At 44.4% G+C, this 16,275-nt stretch overlaps 2 protein-coding genes across 34 annotated transcripts in view; both read right to left on the bottom strand.

The window, feature by feature from the left end:
* The window catches only part of LOC308465386 (immunoglobulin lambda-1 light chain-like), a 151,460-nt gene that overhangs the window by 45,348 nt on the left and 89,837 nt on the right, over nt 1-16,275 (bottom strand). The gene's annotated exons all lie outside the window — the stretch shown is intronic.
* Nucleotides 1-16,275, bottom strand: part of LOC308465380 (immunoglobulin lambda-1 light chain-like) — a 157,515-nt gene that overhangs the window by 75,167 nt on the left and 66,073 nt on the right. For 5 of the 30 annotated variants that reach the window (XM_080985326.1, XM_080985322.1, XM_080985330.1 and 2 more), the window contains exons 1-2: nt 12,928-13,005; nt 8,375-8,672 (exon numbers count right to left, since the gene is read on the bottom strand). The exons of 21 other annotated variants lie outside the window; for them this stretch is intronic. In XM_080985326.1, coding sequence (XP_080841452.1) covers nt 8,375-8,672; nt 12,928-12,973 — 344 coding nt within the window. In that variant the 5' untranslated portion in view covers nt 12,974-13,005. Of the gene's footprint in view, nt 1-8,366; nt 8,673-8,863; nt 8,931-12,927; nt 13,006-16,275 lie in introns of those variants that run through there. 4 more of the 30 variants (XM_080985340.1, XM_080985341.1, XM_080985339.1 and 1 more) reach the window with 2 other exon arrangements.

The raw sequence follows: 16,275 nt of genomic DNA, 5'->3' as shown, positions 1-16,275 counted from the left end.
GACATTCCAAATGAAGTTTACATAATAAATTCCAGTTTTCAAGGAATCCCACTCTGCCTGCTTTGGATCCTTTTTGCATCTTGCCAATATCTGTTAGCTTTCTAGTTTCAATTTTATTAATCCAAGACTTGGATTTCACAGCAAATTTTGATCTCAGTATTAGGGGAGTAATGCTAAGTAACAGCTTCTCTCTGTTACACCTTTTCCCACTCTTTGGTTCAGTTTTCCACATTTTGACACAAGAAGAAGAAGAAGAAGAAGAAGAAGAAGGAGGAGGAGGAGGAGGAGGAGGAGGAGGAGGAGGAGGAGGAGGAGGACACTGACAAACTGGAACGTGTCCAGAGGAGGGCAACCAAAATGGTCAAAGGCCTGGAAACTATGCCTTATGAGGAACCGCTAAGGGAGCTGGGCATGTTTAGCCTGGAGAAGAGGAGATTAAGGGGTGATATGATAGCCATGTTCAAATATATAAAAGGATGTCACATAGAGGAGGGAGAAAGGTTGTTTTCTGCTGCTCCAGAGAAGCGGACACGGAGCAATGGATCCAAACTACAAGAAAGAAGATTCCACCTAAACATTAGGAAGAACTTCCTGACAGTAAGAGCTGTTCGACAGTGGAATTTGCTGCCAAGGAGTGTGGTGCAGTCTCCTTCTTTGGAGGTCTTTAAGCAGAGGCTTGACAACCATATGTCAGGAGTGCTCTGATGGTGTTTCCTGCTTGGCAGGGGGTTGGACTCCATGGCCCTTGTGGTCTCTTCCAACTCTATGATTCTAAGAAGAGGAAGAAGAAGAAGAAGAAGAAGAAGAAGAAGAAGAAGAAGAAGAAGAAGAAGAAGAAGGCAAAGTCCTTATTAATGCTTTTAGTTCATTTTCTCCACAGATATATAATTTTGTCTTATATTCATGTTTCTGTACAACAATTTTCCCTGGGGTCAAAAGGAAAGCACTTTAGAAGGACATTTTCCTGCCCTTGCCATGTAGAAGATCTTGTAATAATAATAATAATAATAATAATAATAATAATAATAATAATAATTTATTTATACCCCACCCATCTAGCTGGGTTTCCCCAGCCACTCTGGGCAGCTCCCAACGGAATATTAAAAGCACGATAAAAAATCGGACCCAGGACGTTCTGCATGCAAAACAGGTATTCTCCCCTGAGCTTTGGCCCTTCTAAGTCGGAAGTGGCTTTATTGCCAACAAGGCCAGTGAAAACATGAAGAGCATTGTTTATTGGGACATGTGTCAGATATTTAATGCAAGGTCATATCAACAATAGGATTCTTTAGTCTAAATAACTTGATAACTTTTAATGCATGTTCTTGTCGAAAACTAACAAAAGTCATTCACGTGCAGCTATGCTCTTGAATGATTCAGGATTCTACACTCATAAGAAAGAACAGAGAAGGTTTTTGTCTCAGTTCCCCATCAGATTATTTCACTGTGGAACGTCTGACTGCCAAGCTCGACGTCACAACAAAAATAAACTGCTTCATCTGCAGCCTCGATGTTAGAGATAGTTAATGAGCCAGAGTCAGAACCGGTGAAGCGAGCTGGGACCCCTTCTCCCCGGGTGCTGGATCCATACCACAGAAAACGGGGAGGCTGTCCAGGTTTCTGTTGATACCAGTGAATATCATCCCAGAGAGTACCACCATTTCTTGAGCAGGAGAGTGTAGCAGTTTGGCCCAGAGACACCGACTGGGAGGCAGGCTGAGTCAAACTGGGTTGTGAAGTGACACCTTTCATAAAAAAGAGAGAAAGGAACCATGACTTTGGTACATTTCCTATGCATTCAAATACCACAGAAGCTTTATCTCCCTCTAGCAGACCAAGTTTTGATGTTGCCCTACATGATGTGAGTCTTCCACGCTCTTACCTGAGCAGTAGCTGAGAAGTGACAGGAAAAGCAGGTACCAGGCCATGGTAAGTCTCCTTTAGAGTCTGACTAAAGATCTAGATGGGATCTTCTTCCCCCTCTCTGAAATCCCCCGGAAATACCAAATGTCTCCTTCGCGCAGATTGGTTGTATGCTCATTGGTTCTGCAAGAGTGTCTTTATCTACTTGCTTCTCTCCGTGAAAAGCCAATGATCAAAGGAGAAATTTGCATGATGATGTTGAGGGCAGGCCTCACTCTGGCCAAGATAAAAATTAAGGGGTCATAGTGTTACCAAGTACAGTCATATCCCAGCTCCCAAACATCTTAGGAGTTGAATGTTCTGGTTCCCGAAGGACTGAAAACCGGAAGTGAGTGTTCCTGTTTTTGAACGGTCTTTAGGAAGCCAAATGTTTGATGGGGCTTCCAATTGGCTGCAGGAGCTTCCTGCAGCCAAAGCCACTTCCGACCCTAGGGAGGAGGTGGTGTTGCGGGCTTCCCGCCTCCAACACCCGTGCGGGGGCTGGCTCCCAGCTTCACGCGTACAGGGGGAATCCTCTGCCGCGTCATCCCCTCGTCAGCCTATCAGCTGGCTCAGGGGGCGTGGCTTCCCGCATTTAAGGCAAGCGCGGCAGAGGAGCTTCCTCTTTGCCGCCATTCAGCTTGGGAATTACCCACACACCCTCCCTTTAAGTTTCTCCTTTGACCTTGCTATGGACCTCGGTTGGTCACTGTTAAGGGGCCTGGTAGGAATTTTTCCACTTGGCAAATTGGCACCGGCCATTTGGTTTTTTCGCCTACCTCATAGCAAACGTCACAACTTTCCCGGTATTGGCGGTTAGGCATTGGCAGGGGTATTGTTATGCAAATGAAGTGGGGGGAAGGAAGCGCCATCACCTTCCCCAAGCAAAGGGTAGTCCGGTAAAGGACTCTGGGGGCGTGGCCCCGTCCGAAGCCTATGGAGGCCAGGGTCCAATGCCTAAGCCGATACCGCTCATCACCTGTAACCAATAAAGTTGTGGCCAATTTTTGCCCATTAACCTTCATTATTGTGTCTCGTGTCTTTATTTCTTCTGGTGGGAGGCGGGAACTCGCCACGCAATCAGAAGCCGCGCTTCGGAAGTCAAACATTTCGGAAGTCAAACGGACTTCCGGAATGGATTCTGTTTGATGTCCGAGGTACAACTGTACATAACTTAAGGGCAGATGATGCCCAGGGTTCATCACAGTAGAATGAGCAGAAGGTTCCCTAAATGTACCAGTTATGAAGTGGAGCAACACCCACTGCCATATAAAGACCCTCCCATCCCATTTAGTTCATTAAGTCCACAGCTGAAATTTTTCAGAACTCTGGGTGGGGGACATTGTTCAGATAGAGAACTACAAGCCCATCTGGATCATGTTCTGGATAATGAGGGAGGGGGGCTGAGGTGAAAGTGGGTGGAGCAACATCTAGTGATGTTACCTTTGTAGCATAGGCTGGTTTCTAGCTCTCATTCCCCTTTCTTATCAATTCAGACAATCTAGAAGTGTTGTCAGAATTCAAGGACACAATCCAGATGACCAGAAACACGCAAGGAGACCACATAGCAGAGGGGGTGAGTGATGTGGCCTGGATGGAGGGGTATGTCTTAAGATGGGCATGATCTGTGGCTATCTTGAAGGGTCATCTAGAAAGGCCTGGACATGGAGATGCAAAGTCGTGGAGGGAAAGTTCCTTCATATGTGGTGGACTTGTAAAAGGGAAAGAGAGTATTGGGAAATGATCCATAATGAATTGAAAAAAAATGTTTCAAAATACTCCCCACTCCACCCCACCCCCAGAGTCCTCTCTGTTGGGGATAGTTCAGACTGAAATTCCCAGGTGTCAAAAAAGGTGATTTATGTATGCCACTATTGCAGCCCGTGTTTTGTTAGCCCCCAAATGGAAAACAAGCGAAGTCCCAACCAAAGAAGAATGGCAACTTAAGTTGACAGAATATGCACAACTTGCAGACTTAACACATAGAAACAGAGAACAAGAAGAACATATATTCAGAGAAGATTGGAAAACATTTATTGAATATATGGGAAATAATTGTGTACAGCTGAAAACATTGGCAGCATTAAGATAAATTCAAGTGTTGATGGATGTAATAATGGAATACTGAATGGTTTAAGTTTATGTAAAATATGCAGGGATTTATGATATGTAAAATGAACCATGGAAAGAGAAGAGGGGAAGTCATTGCTATTTTAAGGATGTAAAAATGAGTACAGTGGTACCTCGGGTTAAGTACTTAATTGTTTCCGGAGGTCCGTTCTTAACCTGAAACTGTTCTTAACCTGAAGCACCACTTTAGCTAATGGGGCCTCCTGCTGCTGCCGCGCCTCCAGAGCACAATTTCTGTTCTCACCCTGAAGCAAAGTGCTTAACCTGAAGCACTATTTTTGTGTTAGCGGAGTCTGTAACCTGAAGCGTATGTAACCTGAGGTACCACTGTATTTTAAAATGGAAAACAGAAAATTTAATAAAAATTATATACAAAAAGGAAAAAAAGACGCCTGAACTTTGCCCCCAGTTGTGGGAACTTACAAAGCTTTCCACAGCTTGAATCGTGGGTTAACTGGATGAGAGCGAGGTTATCGTTTGATTTCTGTGCCTGAATGAGTAGGAAAGACGGGGCAGTTGGCGGTGGAAACTTGAGCAGATATGTCCTTCCTGAGCATGTCCTCCTTCATTTGCTCCACAGGTGCAGGTGGTGCATGGGCTTTCTGTGACTGGTAAATTCTATGAGATATGGGGAAGTTGGTCCATCTTACAGGCCAAAAGTAGACAGCCAACATTCTACAGACAGTGGTACCTCAGGTTAAGTACTTTATTCATTCCGGAGGTCTGTTCTTAACCTGAAACTGTTCTTAACCTGAAGCACCACTTTAGATAATGGGGCCTCACGCCGCCGCCGTGTGATTTCTGTTCTCATTCTGAAGCAAAGTTCTTAACCCGAGGTACTATTTCTGGGTTAGCTGAGTCTGTAACCTGAAGCGTATGTAACCTGAGGTACCACTGTACAAGATTTGAGAAAATGTGTGTGGGGTGGTGGGGAGGACAAAGCCCCACCCTTTAATCAGAGCTGAATTCAGACGTGCAAGTTCTGTCAGGGTCTACGTCAGGTGCAAATGTGAATTCACATAGCCGCAAGTGAAGTTGAGCAAAGAATTTCCAGGAGTCCAGTTGCAGCAGCAGCAGCCTCCTTGAGACTTTTACAGGTCGACCATTTTGTATCCGATAGCTTGTGAAGGTTGGATTTGCATGAACTGCAAAACCTCATTTAAACGGTGGTGTCAGAGACTGGACTGAAGAGGAGGAGGAGTGTCACCTCCCCGCCTTCTCCTGTAGCTGCCTCCTTTTCCCCAATGATTTTGCCTGGGTTGAACATATCCCTGAATGTTGATGATGCTTAATTATAATAATAATAATAGGGACACAGGTGGCTCTGTGGGTTAAACCACAGAGCCTAGGACTTGCTGATCAGAAGGTTGGCAGTTCAAATCCCCGTGACAGGGTGAGCTCCCGTTGCTCGGTCCCTGCTCCTGCCAACCTAGCAGTTCGAAAGCACGTCAAAGTGCTTCCGGCGGGAAGGAAAATGGCATTTCCGTGCGCTGCTCTGGTTCGCCAGAAGCGGCTTAGTCATGATGGCCACATGACCCGGAAGCTGTACGCTGGTTCCCTCGGCCAATAAAGCAAGATGAGCGCTGCAACCCCAGAGTCGGTCACGACTGAACCTAATGGTCAGGGGTCCCTTTACCTTTAATAATAATAATAATATGCAAACGTATTTAAGCACTCCTTGTTGAAAGAAGCCAACCCACCACCCTCCTTTCTCAGATTCAGGGACTCACAACAAAGGTGGGAATTAAGAAATAAAATCAGCTCCTGAACTCTGAAGCTTTGTCCAGGTTGCAATGGAAACTTTTCTCCATTGCAAACTGTGATTACGGGGGGGGGGGGGGGGAGTGGCTCATCAGCACTGCTCCTCATGCAAATGTCTCCTAAGCGAGTCGTCAGGCATAAGAACAGCCAGTTGTGTCTGCCTTGGTGTTGAAACCCTTTTATTTATGGGAATCTGCCTTATAGCAGCTCCAACTATTTCTTCATTTAAGGCAATTCCAGCTTGCCATTATTTTCAGGTGAGATTCAGTCACGTACCGGCAAATTGAGGCTGCACAATTCAGGTTGATTTCAAGGTGTTGTGCAGGAAGCCGGCTCCTCCTCAAGCGAGTAGTCAGGCATAAGAAAAAACATTCTGACGCTTCGCTTCACCCCAACAGTTCAGTTTTTGTAACAATTTTCCGTTTCGTAATATAATTCACTATTATTTTAAAAACGGGTAGGTGGCCCAACATTGTCCCCTGGAGGTTGAAGCCAGAACAGTAGACACCACAAAACGCCTGCATCACATTTCAAAGCAAAATACTGAAATCACAATCTAGTCAGTCTTAGTTACAGGTAGGTAGCCGTGTTGGTCTGTCGTAGTCGAAACAAAATAAAAAAATTCCTTCCAGTTCCACCTTAGAGACCAACTGAGTTTCTTACTGGTATAAGCTTTCGTGTGCATGAAGAATCTGAAGAAGTGTGGATGCTCACAAAAGCTCATACCAATAACAAACTCAGTTGGTCTCTAAGGTGCTACTGAAAGGAATTTTTTAAATTTTGTTTAGTCAGTCTTATGCATTCACATTCCCCTTGCTTTCCCCACCTGGAAGAAAGGGTGTGTTCAACTTTGGTTGTGTGAAGTTGTGCTTGAAAGCAACATTCACGGGAGGTCCTGCTTTGTATTGTTGTGGAAGGATCATAGTTTATTGGCAGTGAACACACACATGTATATTGTAAATGTGTGAATCTGTTTATTCTTCTACATAGTTCGTACTCATTTTGATACAGCTATGCGGTGTCGCACATATCAGTTTAGATGCTAATTCCTTTTGGAAACCTGGAATATATATTTTGTATAACGTTACACATATAACAATGTATATAATAATACATTGGCTCCCCATCTGTGGGATGCTCTCCCCAGGGAAGTTTGCCTGGCGCCTTCATTACACACCTTTTGGCGCCGGGCAGAAACGTTCCTTTTTAACCAGGCCTTTGGTTGATCTGATTTACTTCCTATGCCCTTTTAAAATGTGGGTTTTTTTTTGGGGGGGGAGGGTGGTTGCTTTTATTTTTATTGTGTATTTTGTGGTTTTATATCTTGATTTTATTCTGTGAACCTCCCAGAGACCCCTAGGTATAGGGCGGTATATAAATTTCATAAATAATAATAATAATAACCTCACAATGGTAACAAGCTGCTCAATAATAGATCAAACGACTTGAGAGACGATAGGATCTTCCACTATGGTGGCATTTAAGCGATGGACGGGAAGCTACCTGTCAGATATGCTGAGGTTTGCAAGATTCCGGCATTCAGCAGTTAGATGAACTCCAACGTCCCATCCAGAAGGTACTCAAAAATGATAAATTTTGCCAGTAGAGTGGTACCTCGGGATAATAACTTAATTCGTTCTGGAGGTTCGTTCTCAACCTGAAACTGTTCTTAACCTGAGGTACCACTTTAGCTAATGGGGCCTCCCACTGCTGCCACGCCGCCACCGTGCGATTTCTGTTCTTATCCTGAAGCAAAGTTCTTAAACCAAGGTACTAGTTCTGGGTTAGCGGAGTCTGTAACCTGAAGCGTCTGTAACCCAAGGTACCACTGTATTATACATCCCGATCATTCATGGCCTGTTGGCGGTTCCCTAAATAAAACCAAAAGGACACAAAGACAATAGATCAGGCTTCCTCAAACACGGCCCTCCAGATGTTTTAAGACTACAAATCCCATTATCCCTGACCACTGCTAGCTAGGGATCGTGGGAGTTGTAGGCCAAAAACATCTGGAGGGCCGAGTTTGAGGAAGTCTGCAATAGATAGTACTGAAAACTATCAAAGCAGTCAAAACCCAGACAACAGCAGAAAGCCAGCAAATAGCATTAAAAACCCACAAGGGGGATCATAGGAGCCAACTCCTAGGGGCTGAAATCCCTTTGCCCTCCCTCCAATAAAATGTTTGATGGGGCTGCCTCTCCCCCCCCCCCAGTTGATGGGCATTGCCATTCAAATGGTGCTGTGTGGGTCGTGTCCTGTGATCAGCGTTGTGGGGAAGGGCTTACTTGTCTCTCCCCCCTAAGAATATTTTATTCAGGTTGACCCCCCTGAGGAGAATACAATTTAGCCAGGAGGTTGGAAATTGCAAATAAACAGTGTTCTCAGAAGTGGAAGTTCTTGGCCTTCCTGATTTCTGATTCTTCCGGTCATTTTAACGATTTCAGCACGATCCATCAACTTGATCTGTCATTCTTCTCTGGTATAAGCCAGCTCCTGAGCGATCCTTGTTTGAAAACTCTAGGGGAAGTGTGAGAGAGAGGTTTTTGTATCAGTTCCCCATTAGATTGTACCACCGTGGAACACGTTACTGCCTGTCACCCAGTCAGCACAGTAATAAACCGCCTCGTCTTCAGCCTGGACATTGGAGATGGTTAAATAGTAAGTGTTCCCAGAGGTGGAGGCAGCGAACCGATCAGGGATCCCGTCTCCCCGGGTGCTGGTAGCATAGAACACAAAACGGGGAGCCTGTCCACCTTTCTGTTGATGCCAGCTATAATCATACAAGCTGCCACTACTTCTAGAGCAGGAGAGTTTGACAGTTTGACCCGGGAGCACAGACTCAGAGGCAGGCTGGATCAATGTTGTCTGCGATGTGACACCTTTGCAGAAAGAAAAATCAAATAAAAGCACACAAATCATTTCCAGTGTTCTCAAATATTAGGAAAGACTATAGCTTTCTTGCTGGTACATGCATCATTTTCTGCGCCCTCAGATTTCAGAAAATTATTATCTTCTTGTGAAAAGTAACAGAAGTCAAGTCAAATAATACGTTAGGTCTCCACAAACATACCTGAACAGTAAGTGAGACATGTGACGAGAGCAAGGATCCAGGCCATGGTGAATGTCAAAAGGAGGGTGGATCCCACAAACAGATCTCTAATCCTGTGGCACCTCCCTACCACCCTCTTAAATCACCTGGGAAATGACGCACGAGCAATTATGCAAATACCTCGACACCCGTTGGCCTTGCTAGAAAGAATATGAAGAAATACAGGGAACATCCAGAAGACGACCACAGAACAGATTTTGCATGAAGGGGGTGTTTTCACAGAAGATTGAAGCTTCTATGTATTGTTTAGGTCATGATTGGGGAGCTGTAGAACCATGGGCTGAACATGACCTCCCAAAATTATTATTATTATTATTATTATTATTATTATTATTATTACCCACCCATCTGGCTGGGCTGCCCCAGCCACTCTGGGCGGCTAACAGTTTACATAAAGACATAGTAAAATGTCAAACATAAATTTTCCATTGCAGGGCTGCCTTCAGAAGTCTTCTGATAGTTGTGTAGTTCTTTATCTCTTTGACATCTGATGGGAGGGCATTCCAGAGGCAGGGTGCCACTGTCAAGAAGGCCCTCTGCCTGGTTCCCTGTAACCTCACTTCTCACAGTGAGGGAACCAGCAGAAGACCCTCGGAGGAAGACCTCAGTGTCCGGGCTGAGCAATGGAAGGTGGAGAAGCTCCTTCAGATATTTCCTTTTGTGGCTCTCAGGACGTGCTCAGAACATGCCCTGTTCAGGCCACATGCCTCACTTTCATGGTGCTGTGGCCCCCAATGATTCTGCCTGGCTTGAACATATCCCTGAATGTTGATGATGCTTAATAATAATAATAATAATAATAATAATAATAATATGCAAACGTATTTAAGTACTCCTTGTTGAAAGAAGCCAACCCACCACCCTCCTTTCTCAGATTCAGGGACTCACAACAAAGGTGGAAATTAAGAAATAAAATCAGCTCCCGAACTCTGAAGCTTTGTCCAGGTTGCAATGGAAACTTCTCTCCATTGCAAACTGTGATTACCGGGGGGGGGGGGAGTGGCTCATCAGCACTGCTCCTCATGCAAATGTCTCCTAAGCGAGTCGTCAGGCATAAGAACAGCCAGTTGTGTCTAAGACAGCCAGTTGTGTCTGCCTTGGTGTTGAAACCCTTTTATTTATGGGAATCTGCCTTATAGCAGCTCCAACTATTTCCTCATTTAAGGCAATTCCAGCTTGCCATTATTTTCAGGTGAGATTCAGTCACGTACCGGCAAATTGAGGCTGCACAATTCAGGTTGATTTCAAGGTGTTGTGCAGGAAGCCAGCTCCTCCTCAAGCAAGTAGTCAGGCATAAGAAAAAACATTCTGAGGCTTCGCTTCACCCCAACAGTTCAGTTTTTGTAACAATTTTCCGTTTTGTAATATAAATCACTATTTTTTTAAAAAATGGGTAGGTGTCCCAACATTGTCCCCTGGAGGTTGAAGCCAGAACAGTAGACACCACAAAACGCCTGCATCACATTTCAAAGCAAAATACGGAAATCACAATCTAGTCAGTCTTAGTTACAGGTAGGTAGCCGTGTTGGTCTGTCGTAGTCGAAACAAAATAAAAAAATTCCTTCCAGTAGCACCTTAGAGACCAACTGAGTTTGTTACTGGTATAAGCTTTTGTGTGCATGAAGAATCTGAAGAAGTGTGGATGCTCACAAAAGCTCATACCAATAACAAACTCAGTTGGTCTCTAAGGTGCTACTGAAAGGAATTTTTTAAATTTTGTTTAGTCAGTCTTATGCATTCACATTCCCCTTGCTTTCCCCACCAGGAAGAAAGGGTGTGTTCAACTTTGGTTGTGTGAAGTTGTGCTTGAAAGCAACATTCACGGGAGGTCCTGCTTTGTATTGTTGTGGAAGGATCATAGTTTATTGGCAGTGAACACACACATGTATATTGTAAATGTGTGAATCTGTTTATTCTTCTACATAGTTCATACTCATTTTGATACAGCTATGCGGTGTCGCACATATCAGTTTAGATGCTAATTCCTTTTGGAAACCTGGAATATATATTTTGTATAACGTTACACATATAACAATGTATATAATAATACATTGGCTCCCCATCTGTGGGATGCTCTCCCCAGGGAAGTTTGCCTGGCGCCTTCATTACACACCTTTTGGCGCCAGGCAGAAACGTTCCTTTTTAACCAGGCCTTTGGCTGATCTGATTTACTTCCTATGCCCTTTTAAAATGTGGGGTTTTTTGTGGGGGAGGGGAGCTATTGGGTGGTTGCTTTTACTTTTATTATGTATTTTGTGGTTTTATATCTTGATTTTATTCTGTGAACCTCCCAGAGACCCCTAGGTATAGGGCGGTATATAAATTTAATAAATAATAATAATAATAACCTCACAATGGTAACAAGCTGCTCAATAATAGATCAAACGACTTGAGAGACGATAGGATCTTCCACTATGGTGGCATTTAAGCGATGGACGGGAAGCTACCTGTCAGATATGCTGAGGTTTGCAAGATTCCAACGTCCCATCCAGAAGGTACTCAAAAATGATAAATTTTGCCAGTACAGTGGTACCTCGGGTTAATAACTTAATTCGTTCCGGAGGTTCGTTCTTAACCTGAAACTGTTCTTAACCTGAGGTACCACTTTAGCTAATGGGGCCTCCCACTGCTGCCACGCCGCCACCGTGCGATTTCTGTTCTTATCCTGAAGCAAAGTTCTTAACCCGAGGTACTATTTCTGGGTTAGCGGAGTCTGTAACCTGATGCGTCTGTAACCCAAGGTACCACTGTATTATACACCCCGATCATTCATGGCCTGTTGGCGGTTCCCTAAATAAAACCAAAAGGACACAAAGACAATAGATCAGGCTTCCTCAAACACGGCCCTCCAGATGTTTGAAGACTACAATTCCCATTATCCCTGACCACTGCTAGCTAGGGATCGTGGGAGTTGTAGGCCAAAAACATCTGGACGGCCGAGTTTGAGGAAGTCTGCAATAGATAGTACTGAAAACTATCAAAGCAGTCAAAACCCAGACAACAGCAGAAAGCCAGTAAATAGCATTAAAAACCAACAAGGGGGATCATAGGAGCCAACTCCTAGGGGCTGAAATCCCTTTGCCCTCCCTCCAATAAAATGTTTGATGGGGCTGCCTCTCCCCCCCCCCCCCCCAGTTGATGGGCATTGCCATTCAAATGGTGCTGTGTGGGTCGTGTCCTGTGATCAGCGTTGCGGGGCAGGGCTTACTTGTCTCTCCCCCCTAAGAATATTTTATTCAGGTTGGCAGCCCTGAGGAGAATACAATTTAGCCAGGAGGTTAGAAATTGCAAATAAACAGTGTTCTCACAGGAGGGATGAGTGAGGCAGTTTGTGGTCCCTTTCCCCCTGTTCTTGGCCTTCCTGATTTCTGATTCTTCCGGTCATTTTAACGATTTCAGCACGATCCATCAACTTGATCTGTCATTCTTCTCTGGTATAAGTTAGCTCCTGAGCGATCCTTGTTTGAAAACTCTAGGGGAAGTGTGAGAGAGAGGTTTTTGTATCAGTTCCCCATCAGATGGTACCACCGTGGAACACATTACTGCCTGTCACCCAGTCAGCACAGTAATAAACCGCCTCGTCTTCAGCCTGGACATTGGAGATGGTTAAATAGTAAGTGTTCCCAGAGGTGGAGGCAGCGAACCGATCAGGGATCCCGTCTCCCCGGGTGCTGGTAGCATAGAACACAAAACGGGGAGCCTGTCCACCTTTCTGTTGATGCCAGCTATAAGTATGCAAGCTGCCACTACTTCTAGAGCAGGATAGTTTGACAGTTTGACCCAGGAGCACAGACTCAGAGGCAGGTTGGATCAATGTTGTCTGTGATGTGACGCCTTTGCAGAAAGAAAAATCAAATAAAAGCACATGAATCATTTCCAGTGTTCTCAAATATTAGGAAAGACTATAGCTTTCTTGCTGGTACATGCATCATTTTCTGCGCCCTCAGATTTCAGAAAATTATTATCTTCTTGTGAAAAGTAACAGAAGTCAAGTCAAATAATATGTTAGGTCTCCACAAACATACCTGAACAGTAACTGAGACATGTGACGAGAGCAAGGATCCAGGCCATGGTGAATGTCAAAAGGAGGGTGGATCCCACAAACAGATCTCTAATCCTGTGGCACCTCCCTACCACCCTCTTAAATCACCTGGGAAATGACGCACGAGCAATTATGCAAATACCTCGACACCCGTTGGCCTTGCTAGAAAGAATATGAAGAAATACAGGGAACAACCAGAAGACGACCACAGAACAGATTTTGCATGAAGGGGGTGTTTTCACAGAAGATTGAAGCTTCTATGTATTGTTTAGGTCATGATTGGGGAGCTGTAGAACCATGGGCTGAACATGACCTCCCAAAATTATTATTATTATTATTATTATTATTATTATTATTATTACCCACCCATCTGGCTGGGCTGCCCCAGCCACTCTGGGCGGCTAACAGTTTACATAAAGACATAGTAAAATGTCAAACATAAATTTTCCATTGCAGGGCTGCCTTCAGAAGTCTTCTGATAGTTGTGTAGTTCTTTATCTCTTTGACATCTGATGGGAGGGCATTCCAGAGGCAGGGTGCCACTGTCAAGAAGGCCCTCTGCCTGGTTCCCTGTAACCTCACTTCTCACAGTGAGGGAACCAGCAGAAGACCCTCGGAGGAAGACCTCAGTGTCCGGGCTGAGCAATGGAAGGTGGAGAAGCTCCTTCAGATATTTCCTTTTGTGGCTCTCAGGACGTGCTCAGAACATGCCCTGTTCAGGCCACATGCCTCACTTTCATGGTGCTGTGGCCCCCAATGATTCTGCCTGGCTTGAACATATCCCTGAATGTTGATGATGCTTAATAATAATAATAATAATAATAATAATAATAATATGCAAACGTATTTAAGTACTCCTTGTTGAAAGAAGCCAACCCACCACCCTCCTTTCTCAGATTCAGGGACTCACAACAAAGGTGGAAATTAAGAAATAAAATCAGCTCCCGAACTCTGAAGCTTTGTCCAGGTTGCAATGGAAACTTCTCTCCATTGCAAACTGTGATTACCGGGGGGGGGGGGGGGAGTGGCTCATCAGCACTGCTCCTCATGCAAATGTCTCCTAAGCGAGTCGTCAGGCATAAGAACAGCCAGTTGTGTCTAAGACAGCCAGTTGTGTCTGCCTTGGTGTTGAAACCCTTTTATTTATGGGAATCTGCCTTATAGCAGCTCCAACTATTTCCTCATTTAAGGCAATTCCAGCTTGCCATTATTTTCAGGTGAGATTCAGTCACGTACCGGCAAATTGAGGCTGCACAATTCAGGTTGATTTCAAGGTGTTGTGCAGGAAGCCAGCTCCTCCTCAAGCAAGTAGTCAGGCATAAGAAAAAACATTCTGAGGCTTCGCTTCACCCCAACAGTTCAGTTTTTGTAACAATTTTCCGTTTTGTAATATAAATCACTATTTTTTTAAAAAATGGGTAGGTGTCCCAACGTTGTCCCCTGGAGGTTGAAGCCAGAACAGCAGACACCACAAAACGCCTGCATCACATTTCAAAGCAAAATATGGAAATCACAATCTAGTCAGTCTTAGTTACAGGTAGGTAGCCGTGTTGGTCTGTCGTAGTCGAAACAAAATAAAAAAATTCCTTCCAGTAGCACCTTAGAGACCAACTGAGTTTGTTACTGGTATAAGCTTTTGTGTGCATGAAGAATCTGAAGAAGTGTGGATGCTCACGAAAGCTCATACCAATAACAAACTCAGTTGGTCTCTAAGGTGCTACTGAAAGGAATTTTTTAAATTTTGTTTAGTCAGTCTTATGCATTCACATTCCCCTTGCTTTCCCCACCAGGAAGAAAGGGTGTGTTCAACTTTGGTTGTGTGAAGTTGTGCTTGAAAACAACATTCACGGGAGGTCCTGCTTTGTATTGTTGTGGAAGGATCATAGTTTATTGGCAGTGAACACACACATGTATATTGTAAATGTGTGAATCTGTTTATTCTTCTACATAGTTCATACTCATTTTGATACAGCTATGCGGTGTCGCACATATCAGTTTAGATGCTAATTCCTTTTGGAAACCTGGAATATATATTTTGTATAATGTTACACATATAACAATGTATATAATAATACATTGGCTCCCCATCTGTGGGATGCTCTCCCCAGGGAAGTTTGCCTGGCGCCTTCATTACACACCTTTTGGCGCCGGGCAGAAACGTTCCTTTTTTACCAGGCCTTTGGTTGATCTGATTTACTTCCTATGCCCTTTTAAAATGTGGGGTTTTTTTTGTGGGGGAGGGGAGCTATTGGGTGGTTGCTTTTTCTTTTATTATGTATTTTGTGGTTTTATATCTTGATTTTATTCTGTGAACCTCCCAGAGACCCCTAGGTATAGGGCGGTATATAAATTTAATAAATAATAATAATAATAACCTCACAATGGTAACAAGCTGCTCAATAATAGATCAAACGACTTGAGAGATGATAGGATCTTCCACTATGGTGGCATTTAAGCGATGGACGGGAAGCTACCTGTCAGATATGCTGAGGTTTGCAAGATTCCGGCATTCAGCAGTTAGATGAACTCCAACGTCCCATCCAGAAGGTACTCAAAAATGATAAATTTTGCCAGTAGAGTGGTACCTCGGGATAATAACTTAATTCGTTCTGGAGGTTCGTTCTCAACCTGAAACTGTTCTTAACCTGAGGTACCACTTTAGCTAATGGGGCCTCCCACTGCTGCCACGCCGCCACCGTGCGATTTCTGTTCTTATCCTGAAGCAAAGTTCTTAAACCAAGGTACTATTTCTGGGTTAGCGGAGTCTGTAACCTGAAGCGTCTGTAACCCAAGGTACCACTGTATTATACACCCCGATCATTCATGGCCTGTTGGCGGTTCCCTAAATAAAACCAAAAGGACACAAAGACAATAGATCAGGCTTCCTCAAACACGGCCCTCCAGATGTTTTAAGACTACAAATCCCATTATCCCTGACCACTGCTAGCTAGGGATCGTGGGAGTTGTAGGCCAAAAACATCTGGAGGGCCGAGTTTGAGGAAGTCTGCAATAGATAGTACTGAAAACTATCAAAGCAGTCAAAACCCAGACAACAGCAGAAAGCCAGCAAATAGCATTAAAAACCCACAAGGGGGATCATAGGAGCCAACTCCTAGGGGCTGAAATCCCTTTGCCCTCCCTCCAATAAAATGTTTGATGGGGCTGCCTCTCCCCCCCCCCCCAGTTGATGGGCATTGCCATTCAAATGGTGCTGTGTGGGTCGTGTCCTGTGATCAGCGTTGTGGGGAAGGGCTTACTTGTCTCTCCCCCCTAAGAATATTTTATTCAGGTTGACCCCCCTGAGGAGAATACAATTTAGCCAGGAGGTTGG

This window comes from Podarcis pityusensis (assembly GCF_964106645.2).
Source record: "Podarcis pityusensis genome assembly, chromosome: 16".
In the NCBI taxonomy this organism is placed as follows: Eukaryota; Metazoa; Chordata; class Lepidosauria; order Squamata; family Lacertidae; genus Podarcis; species Podarcis pityusensis.
The sequence above is the reverse complement of the archived record's forward strand: the minus strand, read 5'-3'. Positions and strand labels throughout refer to the sequence as shown.